This window comes from Chelon labrosus (genome assembly GCF_963514085.1).
Source record: "Chelon labrosus genome assembly, chromosome: 6".
NCBI lineage: Eukaryota > Metazoa > Chordata > Actinopteri > Mugiliformes > Mugilidae > Chelon > Chelon labrosus.
This window is the reverse complement of record NC_140342.1, coordinates 30,662,161-30,682,657: the sequence shown is the minus strand read 5'-3', so window position 1 is coordinate 30,682,657 and position 20,497 is coordinate 30,662,161. Positions and strand designations below refer to the sequence as shown.

At 43.3% G+C, this 20,497-nt stretch overlaps 1 protein-coding gene across 1 annotated transcript; it reads right to left on the bottom strand.

Moving 5' to 3' along the window:
• Positions 1-16,486: 16,486 nt before the first annotated feature.
• Positions 16,487-17,566, bottom strand: LOC311488956 (putative nuclease HARBI1; the record flags this gene model as incomplete). The annotated part of the gene is made up of 1 exon (XM_084545825.1): positions 16,487-17,566. The coding sequence occupies one exon, from the start codon at positions 17,564-17,566 to the stop codon at positions 16,487-16,489; it is 1,080 nt and encodes a 359-aa protein (XP_084401951.1).
• Positions 17,567-20,497: the final 2,931 nt, after the last annotated feature.

The following is a 20,497-nucleotide window of genomic DNA, read 5'->3' as shown; positions in this document are numbered from 1 at the left end:
GAAATGAAATATCCTGGAATGATGTCAGATGATAAGTGGTTCCTGAAGATAAGACATCAAATGTTATCAGCCCAGTAATAGTGGCAGATATCAGGGAGCTCTGTGTCCTCATCTCTCTTGAGTCCTTGATGAATAATCTTCTTTATTTGACCACATATGATCAAATCTAGTGAAACAAAGAATGACTGTGGAATGATCCCTTCACACTGAGATGAGTGTAGATTAGTGAATTTTTATTTTTATAGAGTTAATTTAAAGGGTAAGTGAGAGTGTAAGAGGAGAACACTACAGAGGTAATGATTTAACCTGATCAATCACAGTCACATGTTATATATGAATACTAACATTAATAGTTTTTATTCTATTCAAATGTTAGCACATATTTCTGAATTAACTGGGACCATTTTACTTTCATTCAGGTTTACCTCGTTTCCCAACATCAACTCCAAATTACCTCACAACAAATGACAACAGATGGATAACTCAACCACTGAGGACTGAGTTTAGAAGGTAGCACTGTTACTCTGTCCTACAGATACTCCAGACCTGCTGAGACCACTGACTACTTCTTCTGGCATCAACAATATCCAGGAAAACCAGCAGAGTTCCTGATGTGTCACTCAGGAACAGGAACACTGATATCAGATCTAGTCTCTGGACTGTCTGTTAAAGTGAGTGAAGGTCAAAGACTAATGGATGTGGAGATCTCCTCTGCTGCAGTGACAGACTCTGATCTGTACGACTGTGATCTGGGGCCACAGTGACAGGAAACCCACAGTGTGAACAAAAACACCAGCTGACACACTGACAAGCTGCTGGAAGCCTTTTTTCACACTGTTGAACTCAACTTTTTATCTCCACTAGAGGGCGACATTATCAAGTAGGCGGTGCACTACTTCTGCACTGTGTTCAACCATTGTGTCAATAATAACTGCTGCTGTGAAGAGAACAATTGTCAGACTGAATGTTGAACATCAGCTAGTTTCTCCTGTTGATTTAAACCTTGTTGTACAGATGGAACATTGGCTGTGGATTATTCTTGCTGCTCTTTTCTTTGGTAAGATAGAAAGCTCAACATGTTTCCTCTTCAGACAGTTGAAGACATTTAAAGCTGATTGTTCTCCTTGAATCAATCATCTTTATTGATTCATCTCTTCCTCTGCATGTTCTGTTCTTCCCCAGAGTGTAAAGGAGAAGACAAAGTGATCCAGCCACCAGGAGATGTCATTGCTACTGAAGGAGACACTCTGACACTCAACTGTACTTTTGAAAGCAGTGCTTCATATTCATATTTATTCTGGTACAAACAAGAAGATAATGGTTTTCCAAAGTACTTGCTGCAACGGTACTCTGGAGCAAAAGATAATCCTTCAAGTGAAGAAAGAATTGATGCTAAAATCAACCAGAACTCAGTTCCTCTGAAGATCCAGAAGCTTCATGTGTCTGACTCTGCTGTGTACTACTGTGCTCTGAGGCCCACAGTGACAGGAAACACCAAAACTCCAAACAAAAACCTTTGGAGCAAAGACAACAGAATACTCCAAAACATCCACTAGAGGGAGTCACACTCTGTTAAACTTCTATGGTTCATTTGGATACAGTCTACTCTAGATTCATTGTAGAGGTGATAGAACATCAACATCCTCAAAGAGGAGACGGAGAGATTCAGGGAGGAGCTGAGCTGTTACTGAACTATAGAAGAGAGAGAAACTTCCAGATTCAACAGAGTTCAAAACACAAACCAGAAACATTTCCTTTATTCAACATGCTGTCGTTGGACTATTGGACGTTTTCTCTGTTTCTTTTCATTCTCACAGGTATGCTACACTATACAGGAAAATGATGTTAAATTAAAATGTTGAATGGATGTAAATGATGTATTGAAACATTTATAACATGATATAACAGAGTTATCTCTTCCTTTAGGTGTCAGCCATGAAGAACTCACTCCAGACAACAATGAAGAGTCCAGTTTAGAAGGCACCACTGTTACTCTGTCCTACAAATACCCTGAACTGTCAACTGGTGACTATTTCTTCTGGTATCGACAATATCCAGGAAAACCTCCAGAGTTCCTGATCTCTCACTCTGCTTCAGGACAAGTAGGAACTGATCAAGTCTCGAGACTGAAGATTCAAGTGGAGCAAAAGCAAATCACTATGAACATCTCCTCTGCTGCAGTGTCAGACTCTGCTGTGTACTACTGTGCTGTGAGGCCCACAGTGACAGGAAACACCAAAACTCTGAACAAAAACCTTTGGAGCAAAGACAACAGAATACTCCACAACATCCACTAGAGGGAGTCACACTCTGGTTTCATAATGAGCCTCCCTTTCACCCAAACACATAAACACTGTTGAAAAAGCATCAGATTGAACCACCAACCATTTAACCTTCTCTTCCTCCTGAGCCACATCAAATACATGTGTTCATATACTGGACCCTTCATACTCATTACTCATTTTTTAGATTACTTACAAAATCTTTGCAGGTCAGAACTGTCAGAACACAATGATGCTGTTACCACCATGTTTTACTGTGGGTGTGTTGTTTTTAAACTGACGTGTTTTTTCTTTTTTAATGTGCCAAAGATTCTTTTTGCGTTTTTAGTCAAAAGTTCATCTTTGGAATCATCAGATCTTAACAAACTGTTCTGGTTCTCAGATACCGGATTGATTCCTCCATGCATAATTTTTTCTCCACTTAACAGAGGTCAGGTCATGGTGGCAACATCTCAGCATGGAATTCCAGACATCCCTGTCTTTAACAATGTATTCTAGTCCTACAGGAGAAGAATTGAGGAGCACTTCACGGACAACAACCCAAGAAGAGTGTGGCAGGGCATGTAACAAACTATAAAGGCAGCACCAACACCCCTGTAAATGCAGACACCCTGCTGGCTGAGGTGCTGAACTGCTTCTTTTCCAGGTTTGAGGTCAAAAACCCTGCAACAGACTCACTGCCCCCACCAGCTGCTAACCACCTGGTTCTCACTCTACAGGAGTATGAGGTGAGGTTTGTACTGAGGTCAGTCGACCCCAGGAAAGCTGCTAGCCCAGACGGAGTACCGAGTAAAGTGCTCCAGGCCTGTGCTGACCAGCTCACAGAAATCTTCACAGAGATCTTCAACACCTCCCTGTCATAAACCATCATCCCACCCTGTTTAAAATCACCAACAATCATCTCCATCCCCAGAAGCCAGTCTCAGAGGACCTCAACAACTTCAGACCTGTAGCACTCACACCAGTGATTATGAAGTGCTTTTACTGACTGGTTCTTCAACATATTAGAGAACCTTCCTCCCACCTATGATCCACATCAGTTTGCCTCCACTGAGGATGCCATCGCCATAGTGACACACATTGCACTGAGCCACCTGGAGCACGGTGGAAGCTATGTGAGGAAGCTCTTCATAGTCTATAGCTCTGCATTTAATACAATCATCCCAGACATTCTGATGAACAAACACCTCACCTTAGGGCTTTCCTCCTCCATCTGCACCTGGATCAGAGACTTCCTCACCAACCGTTCACAGACTGTTAAACTAGGCCTCTACTTCTCCTCCACCACCATGCTCAGCACTGGGGCACCACGAGGTTGTGTGCTGAGTCTATTACTCTACTCCCTGTACACACCTGATTGCACACCAGCTCACCCCACCAATGCCATCATCAATCTGCTGATGACACAGCGGTCATTGGACTCACAGGGGGGACGAGACTGCTTACAGGGATGAGATCCAAAGACTGACTATGTGGTGTTAAGTGAACAATCTCTCACTGAACACCACGAAAACTCTGCATGGAGAGGGTTCACACATTTAATAGTTCCTGGGAACTCTTATATCAGACAACTTCTCCTGGTCTGCCGACACCACAGCAACAATAAAAAGGGCGCAGTAAAGACTCCGCTTCCTGAGGATGCTCAGGAGGAATAACCTGGAGAGGAAGCTGCTCATAGCCTTTTACTGGACAGACACTGAGAGCATGCTGACCTACAACATCTCAGTTTGGTACGCGAGCTGCTCGGCCGCTGATAAAGCTCTGCAGAGGGGAGTGAACTTAGCTCAGAAAATCATCTGCTGTTCACTGCCCTCCTTGGAGGACATTGCCACTTCCCACTACATCGGTAGAGCCAGAAAAATCATTAAGGACCTCTCACACCCCAGCCTCCATCTGTTTCAACTGATGCCCTCTGGAGGGATACAGATCTGCCAAGGCACCTCCAGACTCAGAGACAGTTTCTTTCCCAAGGCCATCAACACGCTGAGCACATACAAGGCCTGACAAACCTCAGCCTATTCCCTACACATTATTCCACCACATGCAATATCACTTCAATGATTATAACTGTGCAAGCCTCATTTCATTTGAATGCTGCTAATGCTTTATCCTCTCACCATGGTTCAAAGTATTCTTTTACTTAGACCATTCACATTTTAATATTTACTCATTGATTCTTGCACTAATTATTGTCAATTGTTGTGTTATCCTTGTGTTTTATTTTGATGTCTCCTGTTTATTGCACACCAAGTGGAGTTGCACCTCCATTTTCGTTGTTGCTCTGCTATAATGACAATAAAGATCTTTACCTTAGTTCCTCTTCGTATCCTAAGTTGTTCCCATGAGAGTTGAGATATATAATCCCTCCAGTGGAATCTGGGTCTACCCAGGAGTCTCATCCTGCTGTTCCTGGTAAACCCCCAAAGGGAGGTGCCTGGGATGAATCTACACCAGATGAACCTTCTCTACTGGCCCCTTTAAAGAGGAAGCAGCAGCAGATGGACTCTGACCTGATAATGTCACTGTTGTACAATATTCTCTCCAGGTGTTGATGACTGTCTTCACTCACAGCAGCTGCACAGAGAACAGGAAGGACCTATAGTGAGAAGTGAGGACGGCAGAGAGGACCATTGGCTCACCACTACCCCTCCTCAGAGACATCTGCACTGGACAACAGACACATCACACCCACCCTGGGTATAGATGGTTCACCACGCTGTCACATCCCTCACACCTTCAACCTCTCTTTAATAAGACTGCTGTACAATAACCTCCAGACCTACTCCACAGTCCACCTGTACTCCAGAGACACATTTGCAGTACTACAGAAACATTTGTACTATCATTTACTGCTTTAAAATGCTGCTATACCAGTTTACTGTTCAATATCAATATCACTTTCATTCAACACTGAACTAACTACATTCATTTGTGTGCTACTGTGTTTCTATTGTACATATTGCATTCAAATATTTCATATATTTATTTATAAAGATGAGCATATATGAAACATGGTCCATGTTCCCAGAGTAGAGACTAAACCTTGAGGTCATCAAGCTTCTTCTAGTGTGACCTGTCTTGGTCCAACAATGATGAGAAGAACAGAAAGTGGACATTCAGTAAATATCTGTCTGAAGCAGAGCTGCTCTGGATGCAGAAATAATCTGACTGAACTAAAATAAAAAGTTTTTTTTCTGGCTCCACCCACTGATGATGAAGTCAACCAATCAGATTGTTTGTGTGTGCAGAAGTCAAAGCACATTCATGTTGATGTTGAGGAGAAGGGCTGTGCAGCAGAGAGGCTGGTTCATTCTGCTGCAGTGGAAGAACATTGTTCATCTGCTGTCTGACTAACCCGACCTCTAACCCTCAGCCAACAACTAAAGACATGTTGCTTTACCTCTTTTTACTTTTCTCTCATATCATAGGTGAGTGTTAGAACAGAGATGAAAATCTATTTCAATATTCATGATCCAGAAAATCAGAGCAGATCATTTCTGTCATCATTTTGTTACCTTGTAAAAACACCTTCTATGGTTCAAACAATGATGAGTGAAAATCATGTTTAATCTCCATCTGTGTGTCTGACTCTCTGGCTAGGTAACTCTTTAAAGCTGCTGATTGTTCTCCTTCAATCAATCATCTTTATTGATTCATCTCTTCCTCTGCATGTTCTGTTCTTCCCCAGAGTGCAAAGGAGAAGACAAAGTGATCCAGTCACAAGAAGATGTCATTGCTACTGAAGGAGACACTCTGACACTCAACTGTACTTTTGAGACCAGTGATTCAAACCCCTATTTGTTCTGGTACAAACAAGAAGATAATGGTTTCCCAAAGTACATTTTGCAACGTCCCAAGTTTGGAGAAGGTCACAATTCTCCAGATTTCCCGAAAGACAGATTTAATGCTGAGCTCAAAGACAAATCAGTTCCTCTGAAGATCCAGAAGCTTCATGTGTCTGACTCTGCTGTGTACTACTGTGCTCTGAGGCCCACAGTGACAGGAAACACCAAAACTCTGAACAAAAACCTTTGGAGCAAAGACAACAGAATACTCCACAACATCCACTAGAGGGAGTCACACTCTGTTAAACCACTGATTTCTGACTCATTGGACTGATGACAAAGACAACAGAGAAATGAAGCAGTTCACATCTGAGACAGAGCTGCTGTTGAAGCAGAGAAGAATTTGATTGGTTGACTTGAAGTCAACTGTAACTGGCCCCGCCCACTCCACATCATCAGCTCATCCAATGACATTATTTCTTCCTCATTCTACTCTGGTGGAAGAACATTGTTGATGTGCTGTCTGTCTGGCTTTAATAACTCCAAAGACATGTTGCTTTACCTCTTTTTGCTTCTGTCTCACATTATAGGTGAGTTTAAGAACAGGGATTCAACTTTTGTTCAACCTGCTGCATTAACCAGATATACAGACTGCAGTTCACAACTCTTCTTGTTTCTTTGCTCTGATAGAATGAAAATCATCTTTTCATCATCTTGTAAATTGAACTGACAGAGTTCTACACTTGATTTTCTTGTCAATGTCCACAGAGTAACACTGTACAGGAGACATTTTCCACTGTCTTCTCCTCTCAGCCTCATAGACAATGTTAGTCTAATGGCTTCATGTTCTCTACTTTTTCCAGGACTAACAGCTGGAGACACAATCTCTCCTGTAGAAGATGAAGTCAGTGAAAGAGAAGGACAATCTGTCACACTCTCATGCAACTATCAGACAAGTGCTAGTGCTGCTGACCTTTACTGGTACAGACATCATTCTGACCTTCAGGCTCCTCAGTTTATTCTCCGGAAGAGAGGAAAAGGCGGCTCAAGTGAATATATCCCTGATAATCGCTATGAATCCCAAACATCAGCTTCATCAACTGAACTGACCATAACAGACCTAACCCTGGCAGACACAGCTCTCTACTACTGTGCTCTAGAAACACAGTGATACAAAGTGTAGAAGAGGCTGTACAAAAACCTGAACACAGATATGTGACTACTCTTCAAAGAGGAGGGAAGTGGTATTCAAACCACAGCTTCATATCAGATGGATTCTGATCATTCCTGTTTGATCAGAGTCACTGTGGTTACAGCTGCTAATGAAACACTGTGGGAGGATTCACATGAGCAGCAAATCCACATCAATGACAAACCAACTGAAGGTTCAAACACTAAACACCATGGAGACTAAGAACAAACATAGAAATAAATGAATGTTGAACACAGAGAAATAATTTATGCTCTTAAAAATAATTGATAGTTCCAGCCAATAAAATCCACAGCATTCAAACCAGTCAAACAGTAAAAGAAGCTGATTTAGAATATGTATAACACAGTGATGACATGGATCATAGTCCATTAGATTCCTTATTTACTGGATGATGTTGCTGCTACAAACCAACAGAAAGCCTCCAGAATAACAGAGGTTTATGTGTTGGGGCTTAAAGCTCTAAAATATATTCAGCTGTGGTTTTGGTCTTCATAACATACAGTGATATGAGAGGAGGAACAGGTGGAGGGAGGAGCAACACTGTCAAAGAGCAGAACAGAAAAGGACTCCCACTGTCAGATCCATTCAATATCTAAACCATACATGACAGAGACTGTGTGGAAGATGCTGTCACTGCATCACTGTCATGTTTCCTTTGTTTCTGATCACACTAAAAGGCAGGTTAAAGCAGGAAGAATAAATGACTTTAAAGGATCTGTTTGCTACAAATCACTGGAACAGGAGCTCAGAGTTTAATATGGTCTTTAACAACATTTATCTTTCCTTTAGGAGTCAGCTGTCAACAACTCACTGCAGTCAAGACTGAAGAGTCCAGTTTAGAAGACAGCACTGTTACTCTGTCCTACAGATACTCCAACACTATAGGTCGTAGTGATGATTTCTTCTGGTATCGACAATATCCAGGAAAACCTCCAGAGTTCCTCATGTCCATCTCAGGACTTAACATGTCAAGACCATCAGAGTCTCTGGAATCAGCCACAAGGTTCTCCACTAAACTGTCTGGAGAAAAACATCTGGATCTGGAGATCTCCTCTGCTGCAGTGACAGACTCTGCTGTGTACTACTGTGCTCTGAGGCCCACAGTGACAGGAAACACCAAAACTCTGAACAAAAACCTTTGGAGCAAAGACAACAGAATACTCCACAACATCCACTAGAGGGAGTCACACTCTGCTAAACTTCTATGGTTGGTTAGGATACAGTCTACTCTAGATTCATTGTAGAGGTGATAGAACATCAACATCCTCAAAAAGGAGACGGAGAGATTCAGGGAGGAGCTGAGCTGTTACTGAACTATAGAAGAGAGAGAAACTTCCAGATTCAACAGAGTTCAAAACACAAACCAGAAACATTTCCTTTATTCAACATGCTGTCATTGGACTATTGGACGTTTTCTCTGTTTCTTTTCATTCTCACAGGTATGCTACACTATACAGGAAAATGATGTTAAATTAAAATGTTGAATGGATGTAAATGATGTATTGAAACATTTATAACATGATATAACAGAGTTATCTCTTCCTTTAGGTGTCAGCCATGAAGAACTCACTCCAGACAGCAATGAAGAGTCCAGTTTAGAAGGCACCACTGTTACTCTGTCCTACAAATACCCTGAACTGTCATCGACTGATGACTTCTTCTGGTATCGACAATATCCAAGAAAACCTCCAGAGTTCCTGATCTCTCACTCTGCTTCAGGAACAGTAGTAAAAGTTCAAGACTCTCGACTGAAGATTCAAGTGCAGCAAAAGCAAATCACTATGAACATCTCCTCTGCTGCAGTGACAGACTCTGCTGTGTACTACTGTGCTGCGAAGCCCACAGTGACAGGAAACACCAAAACTCTGAACAAAAACCTTTGGAGCAAAGACAACAGAATACTCCACAACATCCACTAGAGGGAGTCACACTCTGTTAAACTTCTATGGTTGGTTAGGATACAGTCTACTCTAGATTCATTGTAGAGGTGATAGAACATCAACATCCTCACTATGTTAAATGGACTCATGGTCAGAACCATGTGTCAAAATGGGGGATGGTGACAGAGACACAGAGAGGTCTCTGTCCTTATGAAATGTTCTTTCCATAAACCATGGAAACAGGAGTTGGACCTGTTAAAAGACACTAGTCAGTGTGCGGATGAAATGTTGTGTTATTGTGTAAATCTGTCTTCTCTACTCTCTGATATCAGTTAAATATTGTGATCAGTGGTGTTGAATACAGCTCTAAGATCTAACAGAGCTACAGGTTCTAAGTGTCAGTGTTCACATCAGAACTGAATCAAACTCATCATGGTGGTAACTTGTGTTTTTATGTCTTGTTGGTTGGACCACTGTAATGAACTGCTTACTGGCCTCCACAATCAGACAATCAGAGAACTGCCACTGATTCAAAATGCTGCTGCTACAACAACAAGAAGAGAGAACACAATACTCCAAATATTACATCTTTCCACTGGTTTCAGTTCAATCTAAAATTAAATGTAGGGCCTTACTTGTTATGTGTAACTCTCCAGGGTGGATGCTAGACAGTTTAACCTTGGATATGTGTGTCCTATGAACTACCTTAATGACTCCAGGCAGTGTCAGAGTGAGGGTGTATGTCCTGGGTGGAGCTGATACTAAAGCTCCACTAAGTCAGATCACCACTCTATAGAACTGTGCTGAGCATGAACTAGTCTCCTCCTACCGACTGCAGAGGTGGCTGAACAACTGTTTGACTGCAGCTGTGAACATCAGACCAAACACAACTCACACAACCACTCACAACTAACTGACACTGAACATCAGTTACAACAGTTCACATCTGTCAACATGGAAAAACTGGCTGTGATTCTGGTCTGTTCAGCTCTCATAGGTACGTATGTTTCTGACAAGAACACCTGAAACACAAAGACTCTTTCAAAGCATTACTCGTCCACTTTGGATTTTCTTTCAGCTGGAGCTCAATATTGAACATTTCACACATTCTACGTGATAAAGATGTGATCACTTCATCACTAAGAACTGATGAAGACACTGTTACCAGCATCACTGAGTCTTTTAAAGGATGGACATGTGACTGTTGAACAGGACTGTAGATATAACATGTTGTTTCATCTCTAGGTAACAGCTGGGAAGATGATATTACTGCCATCAGAGCTGAAGTCTTTTCATCAGAGGGCAGTAGTGTTACTCTGTCCTGTAACTATTCAGTTAAAGCTGATAATCTCCAGTGGTATCGACAGGATCCTGGATCAGCTCCTCAGTTCCTTCTATTGATCACTGATACAAAACCTCCCAACATGGTGACAGCAAAACCTCCACACCCTGGACTGACTGCTAAACTGAACGAGGAGAGAAATCGAGTCGATCTGGAGATCTCCTCTGCTGCAGTGACAGACTCTGCTGTGTACTACTGTGCTCTGAGGCCCACAGTGACAGGAAACACCAAAACTCTGAACAAAAACCTTTGGAGCAAAGACAACAGAATACTCCACAACATCCACTAGAGGGAGCCACACTCTGTTAAACCACTGATTTCTGACTCATTGGACTGATGACAAAGACAACAGAGAAATGAAGCAGTTCACATCTGAGACAGAGCTGCTGTTGAAGCAGAGAAGAATTTGATTGGTTGACTTGAAGTCAACTGTAACTGGCCCCGCCCACTCCACATCATCAGCTCATCCAATGACATTATTTCTTGCTCATTCTACTCTGGTGGAAGAACATTGTTGATGTGCTGTCTGTCTGGCTTTAATAACTCCAAAGACATGTTGCTTTACCTCTTTTTGCTTCTATCTCACATTATAGGTGAGTTTAAGAACAGGGATTCAACTTTTGTTCAACCTGCTGCATTAACCAGATATACAGACTGCAGTTCACAACTCTTCTTGTTTCTTTGCTCTGATAGAATGAAAATCATCTTTTCATCATCTTGTAAATTGAACTGACAGAGTTCTACAGTTGATTTTCTTGTCAATGTCCACAGAGTAACACTGTACAGGAGACATTTTCCACTGTCTTCTCCTCTCAGCCTCATGGACAATGTTAGTCTAATGGCTTCATGTTCTCTACTTTTTCCAGGACTAACAGCTGGAGACACAATCTCTCCTGATGAAGATGAAGTCAGTGAAAGAGAAGGACAATCTGTCACACTCTCATGCAACTATCAGACTGATGGAGATATAGTTTACCTTAACTGGTACAGACATCATTCTGACCTTCAGGCTCCTCAGTTTATTCTCTATAAAGGAGCCAAATCAAGAAGTGACCGCGTGTATATCCCTGATAAACGCTATAAATCCCAAACATCAGATTCATCAACTGAACTGACCATAACAGACCTAACCCTGGCAGACACAGCTCTCTACTACTGTGCTCTAGAAACACAGTGATACAAAGTGTAGAAGAGGCTGTACAAAAACCTGAACACAGATATGTGACTACTCTTCAAAGAGGAGGGAAGTGGTATTCAAACCACAGCTTCATATCAGATGGATTCTGATAATTCCTGTTTGATCAGAGTCACTGTGGTTACAGCTGCTAATGAAACACTGTGGGAGGATTCACATGAGCAGCAAATCCACATCAGTGACAAACCAACTGAAGGTTCAAACACTAAACACCATGGAGACTAAGAACAGAATCATTTTACATCCAAAATAAAAACTACAAGGCAGCGTATGTTTCTGTATTGAGGTTATGTACATTGGTCTTCACAGTCCATGTTGTTTATATCTTATTGTTTGAATAATTTAGATGATATATTCAGTGTTTTATTTTTGACTCCAGTATTGATAGATCACATAACAGTCCAGCCATAGAGGGTCACAAGCCAGTCTACTTATTCTGTCCTGGCTGACAGATAGCGAACAAAATGAGAGACCCAGTAGATGTGACTGAGGTTGCTTTACTGAATCTTCTCCGATATTTTTTGTAAAACTGAAATACAAATTAAATATACAACATGTTACAGTACAGAAATAAACACTCATTACATTACATTAAACATACACCATTATCACATAAATGCACCCATATAAAAGCAATCATAATCCAGAAATGCGATAAAGATGCAAATTAACCCATACAAAACAAATGAAGCTCAACAATGAACTCAATTAGCCAAAGCAGCCTACCCAGACAGCAAAATGTATTTGGGCCAGATTTGGTCCAGGTCTACATTAGCATTTGGCGCAGATCCACTACACGGACTTGGACCGGGGTCATTTCGTCCAACGGCCCAATACCGGAACAGGTTGGAATTACGGATCAGAGACAGATCTGGGCCAGAACTGGCCCACTACAGTTATTATTGCCATGGCATTTGGTGCAGATCTGGCCCAGATCCGTGACTCATATTTTACATCTGGGGCTCATCCGGCCCTGGTCTGTGATTCATATTTAGGCTATCAGAAAAAAATAAGACCCAAATATAATTTGTAATTTTCAAAATATTTTTTTTTTATTTTGATTTATTTTTATGCATTGTCACTTGAATGGCACAAGACCAGCCTCAATTAATTTCAACAAAGGAACAGTTCACCAAATGAACAAATAAAAGGGCACGTGAACAAGTGAAAACATGTACACATCATGTAAAATGGTAAGGGCACGTGAAAACATGTAGGCCTACACATCACGTAAGAACAATCTAACGTAAAACATTCATTTTGAATTATAATAATTCATAGTTTTCTCTGCGCCAGCAAAAAAAAAGCACAAAGAATTACTGCTCATTGGTAGTGTTTGACCGGGCACGACGGCCACCCCCGCGGTCGCCAGCCAGATTAAACCATCTGATACTGTAATGGTTGATCTCCATATCAGTGACTTTGTCCATCATTCGATTTTTCCTCACTGCACCTGTAAGACAAAAAGCACAAAGCAAGGAAACAATATTAGATTCAAAATTCAAAGATTTTTTATTACATGACATAGTAAAATGCTTGCAGTTTGCACAAATAAATAATGGCCTAATAAATGTGACTAGTGGTTTCGGAGTGAGTAGTGAGTGAATGAATGAGAGAGTGGTGATTAAGTAGCCTAAAGACTGAGTGAAAGGCATCTATAATACTTACGAGCCAAAATGGCCTTGGTTGCCATCTCGCTGAATTTTTCTTTTTTGTTCATCCCTTTCCAATTAATCGAATTAGCTATGCTGTTGGCAAAAATGTGTGCCAAAATGTTAAAAACTATGTGTTTGGTATCTCTCGACCTGTGTGTGTGCAGCGCTTCTAGATATTGGAACAGGGGAACGCATTTGCAGCACTGCTTGACCATTTGATTTTGAAATGAATGAAAATAAAGAAAGTGGGTTAATACTATTAATCAAAACGAACCTTCTTATTCAAAATTCAACATGAAAAATGGTCTATGTCGACGCCTTACATACTTTACAAGCAGTTTGGTTGGCAATAACGTTAGCAAAAAAAAAAAAAAAACTGTTTGAACAGGGTCTCATCAACTTTTACATGCACATCAGCTAAACTGGAAGACAGCGACAAGGCTTGTGGACCTTCGATTAAATGCCTAGTATTTACTACCAAGTTTGTCACTCTAAATCCATTTTACACAGGCTATAAATGCAATAGGCTACCTGCAGTGCTAGTACTAGGCTACTGACAAAAGCGTGGTGGTCCGTGGATAACGTTAGCGCGATGGCTACGATTTTGCAGCTAACGCACAAAAGACATGACATTCAGCAATTTAAGAAAAGATCACCGATTCAGCCTGAAAGCTTATGCGAACATTAGTTGTGGATGTTTAAAAGAACTTAGACTACCAGCTAACCAGCCTAGCTTGCCTGACAGGTTGTCAGAATATATCAACCAAGTTCGTGAACTTTATGTTTGTAAACTTTTATGTTTAATATACATATTTAACATATTAACGTGACATCAACACCAGTTTACTTTTAACATTTTACTTGTATAATGCACTTACCAATAATGACAAAGGCCGCGTTTCCCAAATGCGATCATTCTTAAGGACTTAAGAAGGCTCCTAAGAGGGGTTTGGCTAAGAAGGAGCGCTAAGATACGGGTGTTTCCCAGAAGCGTTCTTAACTGCCTTCTTAGGAGAACCTTAAGATCAAGCCTAAGAAGCTTCTTAAGAAGCTCTTAACGGGAGCTGTCAACCGCGGTGGTGCTGAAAGTGAATCAATCGATGCCAGGCTAATCGATCACCCACTCCTTTATCAGCGCTGAGCGCAGCGCGCAGTCACACACAGCGTTGTTTATAAGCGTCTCTCCTGCTCAAACAAAGTGTTTGAACGTGGATATAGCATTAAGTTAATTTTTGTGTGTGTATGCCATCAGGTGTATCCAAGTAGTAATCAAGCCCATTAGCGCATATATACCCCCATGAATATTGGCACACACATGTGAGAATGGATGAAACTGGCAGCAAAAAGAGCAAGCGGGCACCGTCGTTTACCGCGGAGGAGATGGGCGTCCTAGTGGACGAGGTGTGGCAGCACCGTGAGGTTTTATTTGGAGGAACAAAAGGGAAAAAAAACATCACGGTGAAGAACCGTGTATGGCAGGCTATAGCGGAGAAGATGTCCCCCTCCAGCCCATGTGGCCTGCGTGACTGGGGTGCTGTCAGAAAGAAGTGGCAGGAGTTTCAGAGCCTGACCAAAAAGAAGAGTGCCAAGGTGAGAAGGGAAGCCATGGGCACGGGTGGTGGAGCACCGGGTGGGACGACCCTCACTCCCGATGAAGAGAAAGTCCTCTCCATCATAGGGAAGACGGCCTCTGAAGGCATCACAGGGGGCATCGACGTTGAGGGGGACGAGGGCCTCTCAGAAAGTGAGGAAGAGGAGCCATCCGGGAGCGGAGTAGGGGCGTGCACGCCCACAGGAGAGGACGACCCCACACAGCCGTGCCCTGTCCCCGCACAACCGTGCCCTGTCCCCGCACAACCGTGCCCTGTCCCCGTGCGCCAACCAGCACGGCCCAGTGTCCGCATGCGGGGAGGCTTAACCAGGCGGCCTGCAATAACCACCTGCGCCTGCAGCGAGACGCTGGTGCGCCTGGAGAGGGAGAAGCTGGTGGTGCTGCGGGGGATAGAGGACCAGCTCCTGAGACAAACTGCTCTCCAGGAAGAGATGGTCCGGATGAAGCAGGAGAGGTTGGAGCTGCACCGGAGACAGCTGGCGCTGTCCGAGGCACAGTTCAACCGTCCCTCCATCTCCGTTCCAATCATCCTTCCCCAGGATTCAGGTACGGGACAGTTCTATTTTGTTTTATTAGCATTACGCAATGTATCCCATTCAATTTCATTAATCAATCCCCCTTCATTGCAGGTGATGCAGACGCCCAGACGGCCCAGTGAAGCCGGAGACGCCACCCCTCCTCCCCCATTATGCTTTCAATAAACTTTGGTTTCCTTTTCAACCATGTATTGTGTGTATCATTTTGCATTGAAATGAGTATTAAACCTAGCAACAAAAAGTCCGAGGCAATTTGTAATTTCAAGTAATTTATCTAAGCGTAGGTTCATGACGTGTGCGTAATGTGCGCCCTGACGCACGTGCTTCTCACTACTACTCACTACAGCACAGCATGTTTTGCCGGTAATTTCCCACTTGTTTCCTGAGGGGTATTTCACAAAAGCAGAATTAAGACATCCAAAATAAGTGATAAAGCGAGGCTTGACATAGCACTGTCTGGTCATCCATGCTCAACTCGTTTCACTAACGCACTAACAATCAAGGACGAATAGGAGCGACTATGTGAAGCCAGGTGTAAGTAATTCAGGGTACGTGCGAATTCTCGTTTCTCCCCCAAAGAACTCACGGTTGGAATAACAAAGACGCGGAAAATAGCGTCACACACAAAGTGAACAACCGCTTTTCATATAGACCAACAACGAAGTGAGGTTTTACTTTTTGGAATCATGACTATTTCTGTAACAGTTGGTGTGGCAGACCAACTGACTGCAAATTTACGTATGTACCCACGTATGAGTGCTTCCTTGTTTCGGCACGCAACATCATTAAGAAAGCGCTTGCCACTGCAAAGATGCACAAAGTATGACTAATATATATATATAGAACCAGTTCTGTTTATTTATTTCAGCCTTCAGGCCTGACAGTTGATATGGGTGGTGTGGTGGTTGTGGGTTGTGGGTTTATTGTTTTGCTGATCAGTGCTTGGTGACTGGTGGTGAAGGGGTAGGGGCTGGGGTTGTTGGACCTCAGAAGAGGTTGACGAGTTCCTGTCTGGTCTGGGCACCGGCCTGATGGAGCACTACTCGCACATCCTGGGGGGCGGGGTTCGGGGCTTCGTCCTCTGAATGGTCCTCTTCGTCATCCACAGGAGGCGGCTCATCTGCGCCAACGCGCACTGCGATGTTGTGCAGCATGGCGGTGACAACAATCACGTGGCAACACTTGCGTGGTGACAAGCGCAGCCCCCCCGACGAACGATGAATGCACCTGTAGCGGGACTTCCACCTGCCAAACACCCGTTCAACCGTCGTCCTGGTGCGTGTGTGGGCCTCATTAAACCTCTCCTCCTGAGGTGTTGCTGGATTGGTCACCGGCGTCACGAGGTAACTCCGGAGAGGGTAGCCACTGTCCCCAAGGAGGAAACTCCGACCAAACTCTCCTCTACCAGCCTTCTGCCCCACAGCGGAGTTGGCCCACATGAAGCTGTCATGTGTGCCCCCTGGCCACCTGGCGACGATGTCTATGATGAGGCCGTTGTGGTCCACCACAACCTGGGTGTTGATGGCCGCGTAATGCTTCCTGCTGATCCAGCACGGATCCACCAAGGAAGGGTTGAGGATGGGAATAAGGGTGCCGTCCACCACACCGATCACCCGGGGGATCCCAGCCACTGCGTGGAACCCCTGATGGACCTGGCGGACCTCGTCCCGTGTGGTGGGCATCTTAATGTGGGTACGGGCATGGCGCAGGTGAATCGGTGTCACAGCTGCCACACTCCGGGACACAGATGCTTTGCTGAGGCCTGTGCCGTCCCCTACCACCTCCAGGAAGCTCCCCACTGCATAAAACCGCAGAGCAGCCAGGAGCTGCACCTCCGGGCTGAGGGCAAAATTGCGGCGGGTTGCTCTCTGGATATGTGGAGACACCAGAGTGATCAGCCGTTGGATCGTCGCACGGGGCAGCCGGTACTTTTCCTGGACAGCCCGGTCTGACAGTACGTCGAGTGGGGAGAAGTGCTGACGCACATAAACATTTATATAAACCGTCTGGCTCCGCGCTCGGCGACGCTGTTGATTAGCAGCGAGAATGTGCTGTATTGCAGCCATGGTTTCTCACACACGCGGACTTTGGCAACGCCTTTATATAGAGTAGCAGGTGAAGCCTCTCTGGATTAGGTTCAGCTGAGTTCAATTACATCTGTTTCCTTGATATCTGTGAAATGCCACAGGGTGGTTGATGTTTTTTATGTGTAAACTCATATGCAGATGTGTGGAAAACTTAAACGTGTACTTCAATAATATATTTTTTTTCCTTCTCTACTATTAGCCTATGTTTCTTGCACCAGTGCTCCACAGCTATGAGTGCATTTCAACATTAAACATTGTTTATTATTTCAAAAAGTGGAGGATATAAATTTCCCTGACGCAGCTTGATCACTGTAGCCTAGAAATCTAGACGCCCCTGGTGGCAGGCTATGATCACTGAGCATTTGATCGCTAAGAAGGCTGTTAAGAGTGGGTCAGAACGATCTTACGTTTCCTTCTTAGTGAAAGATCTTCTTAAGCTAAGAGCGACTCTGGGAAACGTGTTCTTCTTTCACAGCGTTCTTAAGAGCGCTCCAAAGAAGATCTTAGCGCTAAGAGCTTCTTAACTCATTTGGGAAACGCGGCCAAAGATGGTACGGCAGCAGTCTGCAGTCTTCCACTCTGCATAAAGTCAGGTAGAGTTGCGCGGGTTTGTTACGAGGGCGTTCCGTTAGTTGTGGCGCGTCCGGTCTGCGCAGCCCCCGCGGATCTGGCCCGCATCCGTTGGGCGGACTCAATTCAGCTGTGGCGCGTCTGGTCTGCGCAGCTGCCCCGGATCGGCGCCGCACCTCCCAGACGGACTGTCACACTCGAAGCTACAGACAAGTCTGGCACAAAGTTGGTGCAGATCTGCATAGCGAGTGCGACTGCTACGCGAATCTGCTGATTTGAAAACGGATCTGGCACAGATGTAAATGCTGTCTGGGTAACTAGCCTCTTGCTAACGGTTAGCTTCGCGATTAACGTTAGCATAGTTAGCACGGTTTTCGTAACTTAAACATAAATGCCTCAAACACCACCTTAAAGATCACAGTGCTGTGAAACAACTAAAATAAATGAAGTGTGTTTTTACTTACAGTTGGTTCCACTACAAGGCTCAGACAACTAACTCTCTGTGGTGTGGAGTCCCACATAGCAAAACTGGTGTGGCCCACCTCTGGGCCACACCTCCCACTTGCACTCGGCCCACATGCCTGAAAGAATTCCGGCCCTTATGTGGCCCACATCCGGCATCCAACATGTGTGCCACATAAGGCCCACATCTCAGCCACACTGCAACCAGAGCTGGCCCTAATGTGGCCCTAAGGTGGGCCAAACCATTTTCAGAAGTGGTTCCTGATGTCAGCCTTAACTCAGCCACTATATTTATGTGCCATATTTATTCATATATATATATATATATATATATAAACAAGTACAGTATTATAAGCAAATGTTTATTTTTTTTAGTCATGTCAACACAGTACATTTAACAAATTTAAAAACTGTACATTTATGATTCTAGACATGTCCATAAAGGTTTAAGATTGTATTTGTCACATACAGTTATATATAGTACAATGCACAGTGAAATGTATTCTTGTACCTGCAGCCAGTAGTAAAAAAAAAAAATGAGTACTACAGTAAAACAGTAGTAATTGTAAATTCCTTAACACACAAGGTAAACAATACAAGTGTAAATGTTCACCGATAAAAATAGAATAAAATATAGACTGTAATACAGAATAAAATATAGATGGTAAAACTCAAGTGTAAACTTGGGAGGGGTAGTTTGTATATATACACACACATTTACGGTATTGAGCAGCTATGTGAGTAAAGTGCAGTGGTATAAGTGGTTACGGTTCAGAGTTGAGCAGGCGGATGGCATGTGGATAGAAACTGTTCTTCAGCCTTTCAGTCTTTGTCCGCAGGCATCGGAAACACCGACCTGATGGCAGTAGAGAGAAAACTGGATTCTCCCCACTCTCAGCACGAGTTTAAGACATGGTGCTGTCCATTTCCTGCTTTCTCTTCATCCTCTTCAGTCTGCCACCATCTCTACCTGGAGAGAGATGTAACCATATTTTGATGGTCCAGTCTATTTCCTGGTCTGTGGCCCCAGATGTTAGTCAGTTACGCCAACAGCAGCTGAAACATACACACAAAGCACAAATGATTGGAAATTAACATTTATGTATCATTAGGTAATATGGCTACAGTAATTATATTAAAACTGATAGTGATGACAATATTCAGATAAGTGTTTTCCCTACATCTGCTTGGTTTAATTTATGTACAAAACAGGGACTTACAGTTTACACAAACTGTAAGTAGTCAGTATCAGTATGTAATCAATAAAAATAACTCTAAGATTCTTGAAAATAGAGTCTGTAGGTTTGTAAACAACATTCAAACCGACCCGTTTTATGGTTGTTTACAAACAATCGTTTCAGTATAAGTTCCTAAACCTCAAACTTCCCACCAGTCCCCTCGAACTGAAGAAGCTACTCGGATGAGTTGTGAAGCGTCTTCTCAAAAAATAAAAATAAAAACACATAACACATACATAAATAAAACTCTACAAGTCCACAGTTGACTTTTTAAACGCTATTTTTGTATTGAAGCACGATATATCTGCAATTGCCAGCGGAAAAAACACGCCGACGGTCAGCTAGCAGAAGCTATGGTAGTAGCACTAATGTTTAACTAGCCGGAAAAAACGTGAAAAAAAAGAAGAAAACGACCCCTTCGGCAAAACATCTGCTGTTTTAAGTTCGTCTATATCATTTATTCAAAACAAATATGATAGTTTAACAGCAAGACAGTGCAGTCCATCTTGGAACAAATTCCAAGATGGCGGCGCGTACGGATGCAGCGGCCCCTCTCTCTCCTCGTTTTGAGACCGAAAGTGCGTGTTTGAGGGTGTTTTCGAGTGCTTTGTGCACACCGACGAGTACGTGCAGTTTACAA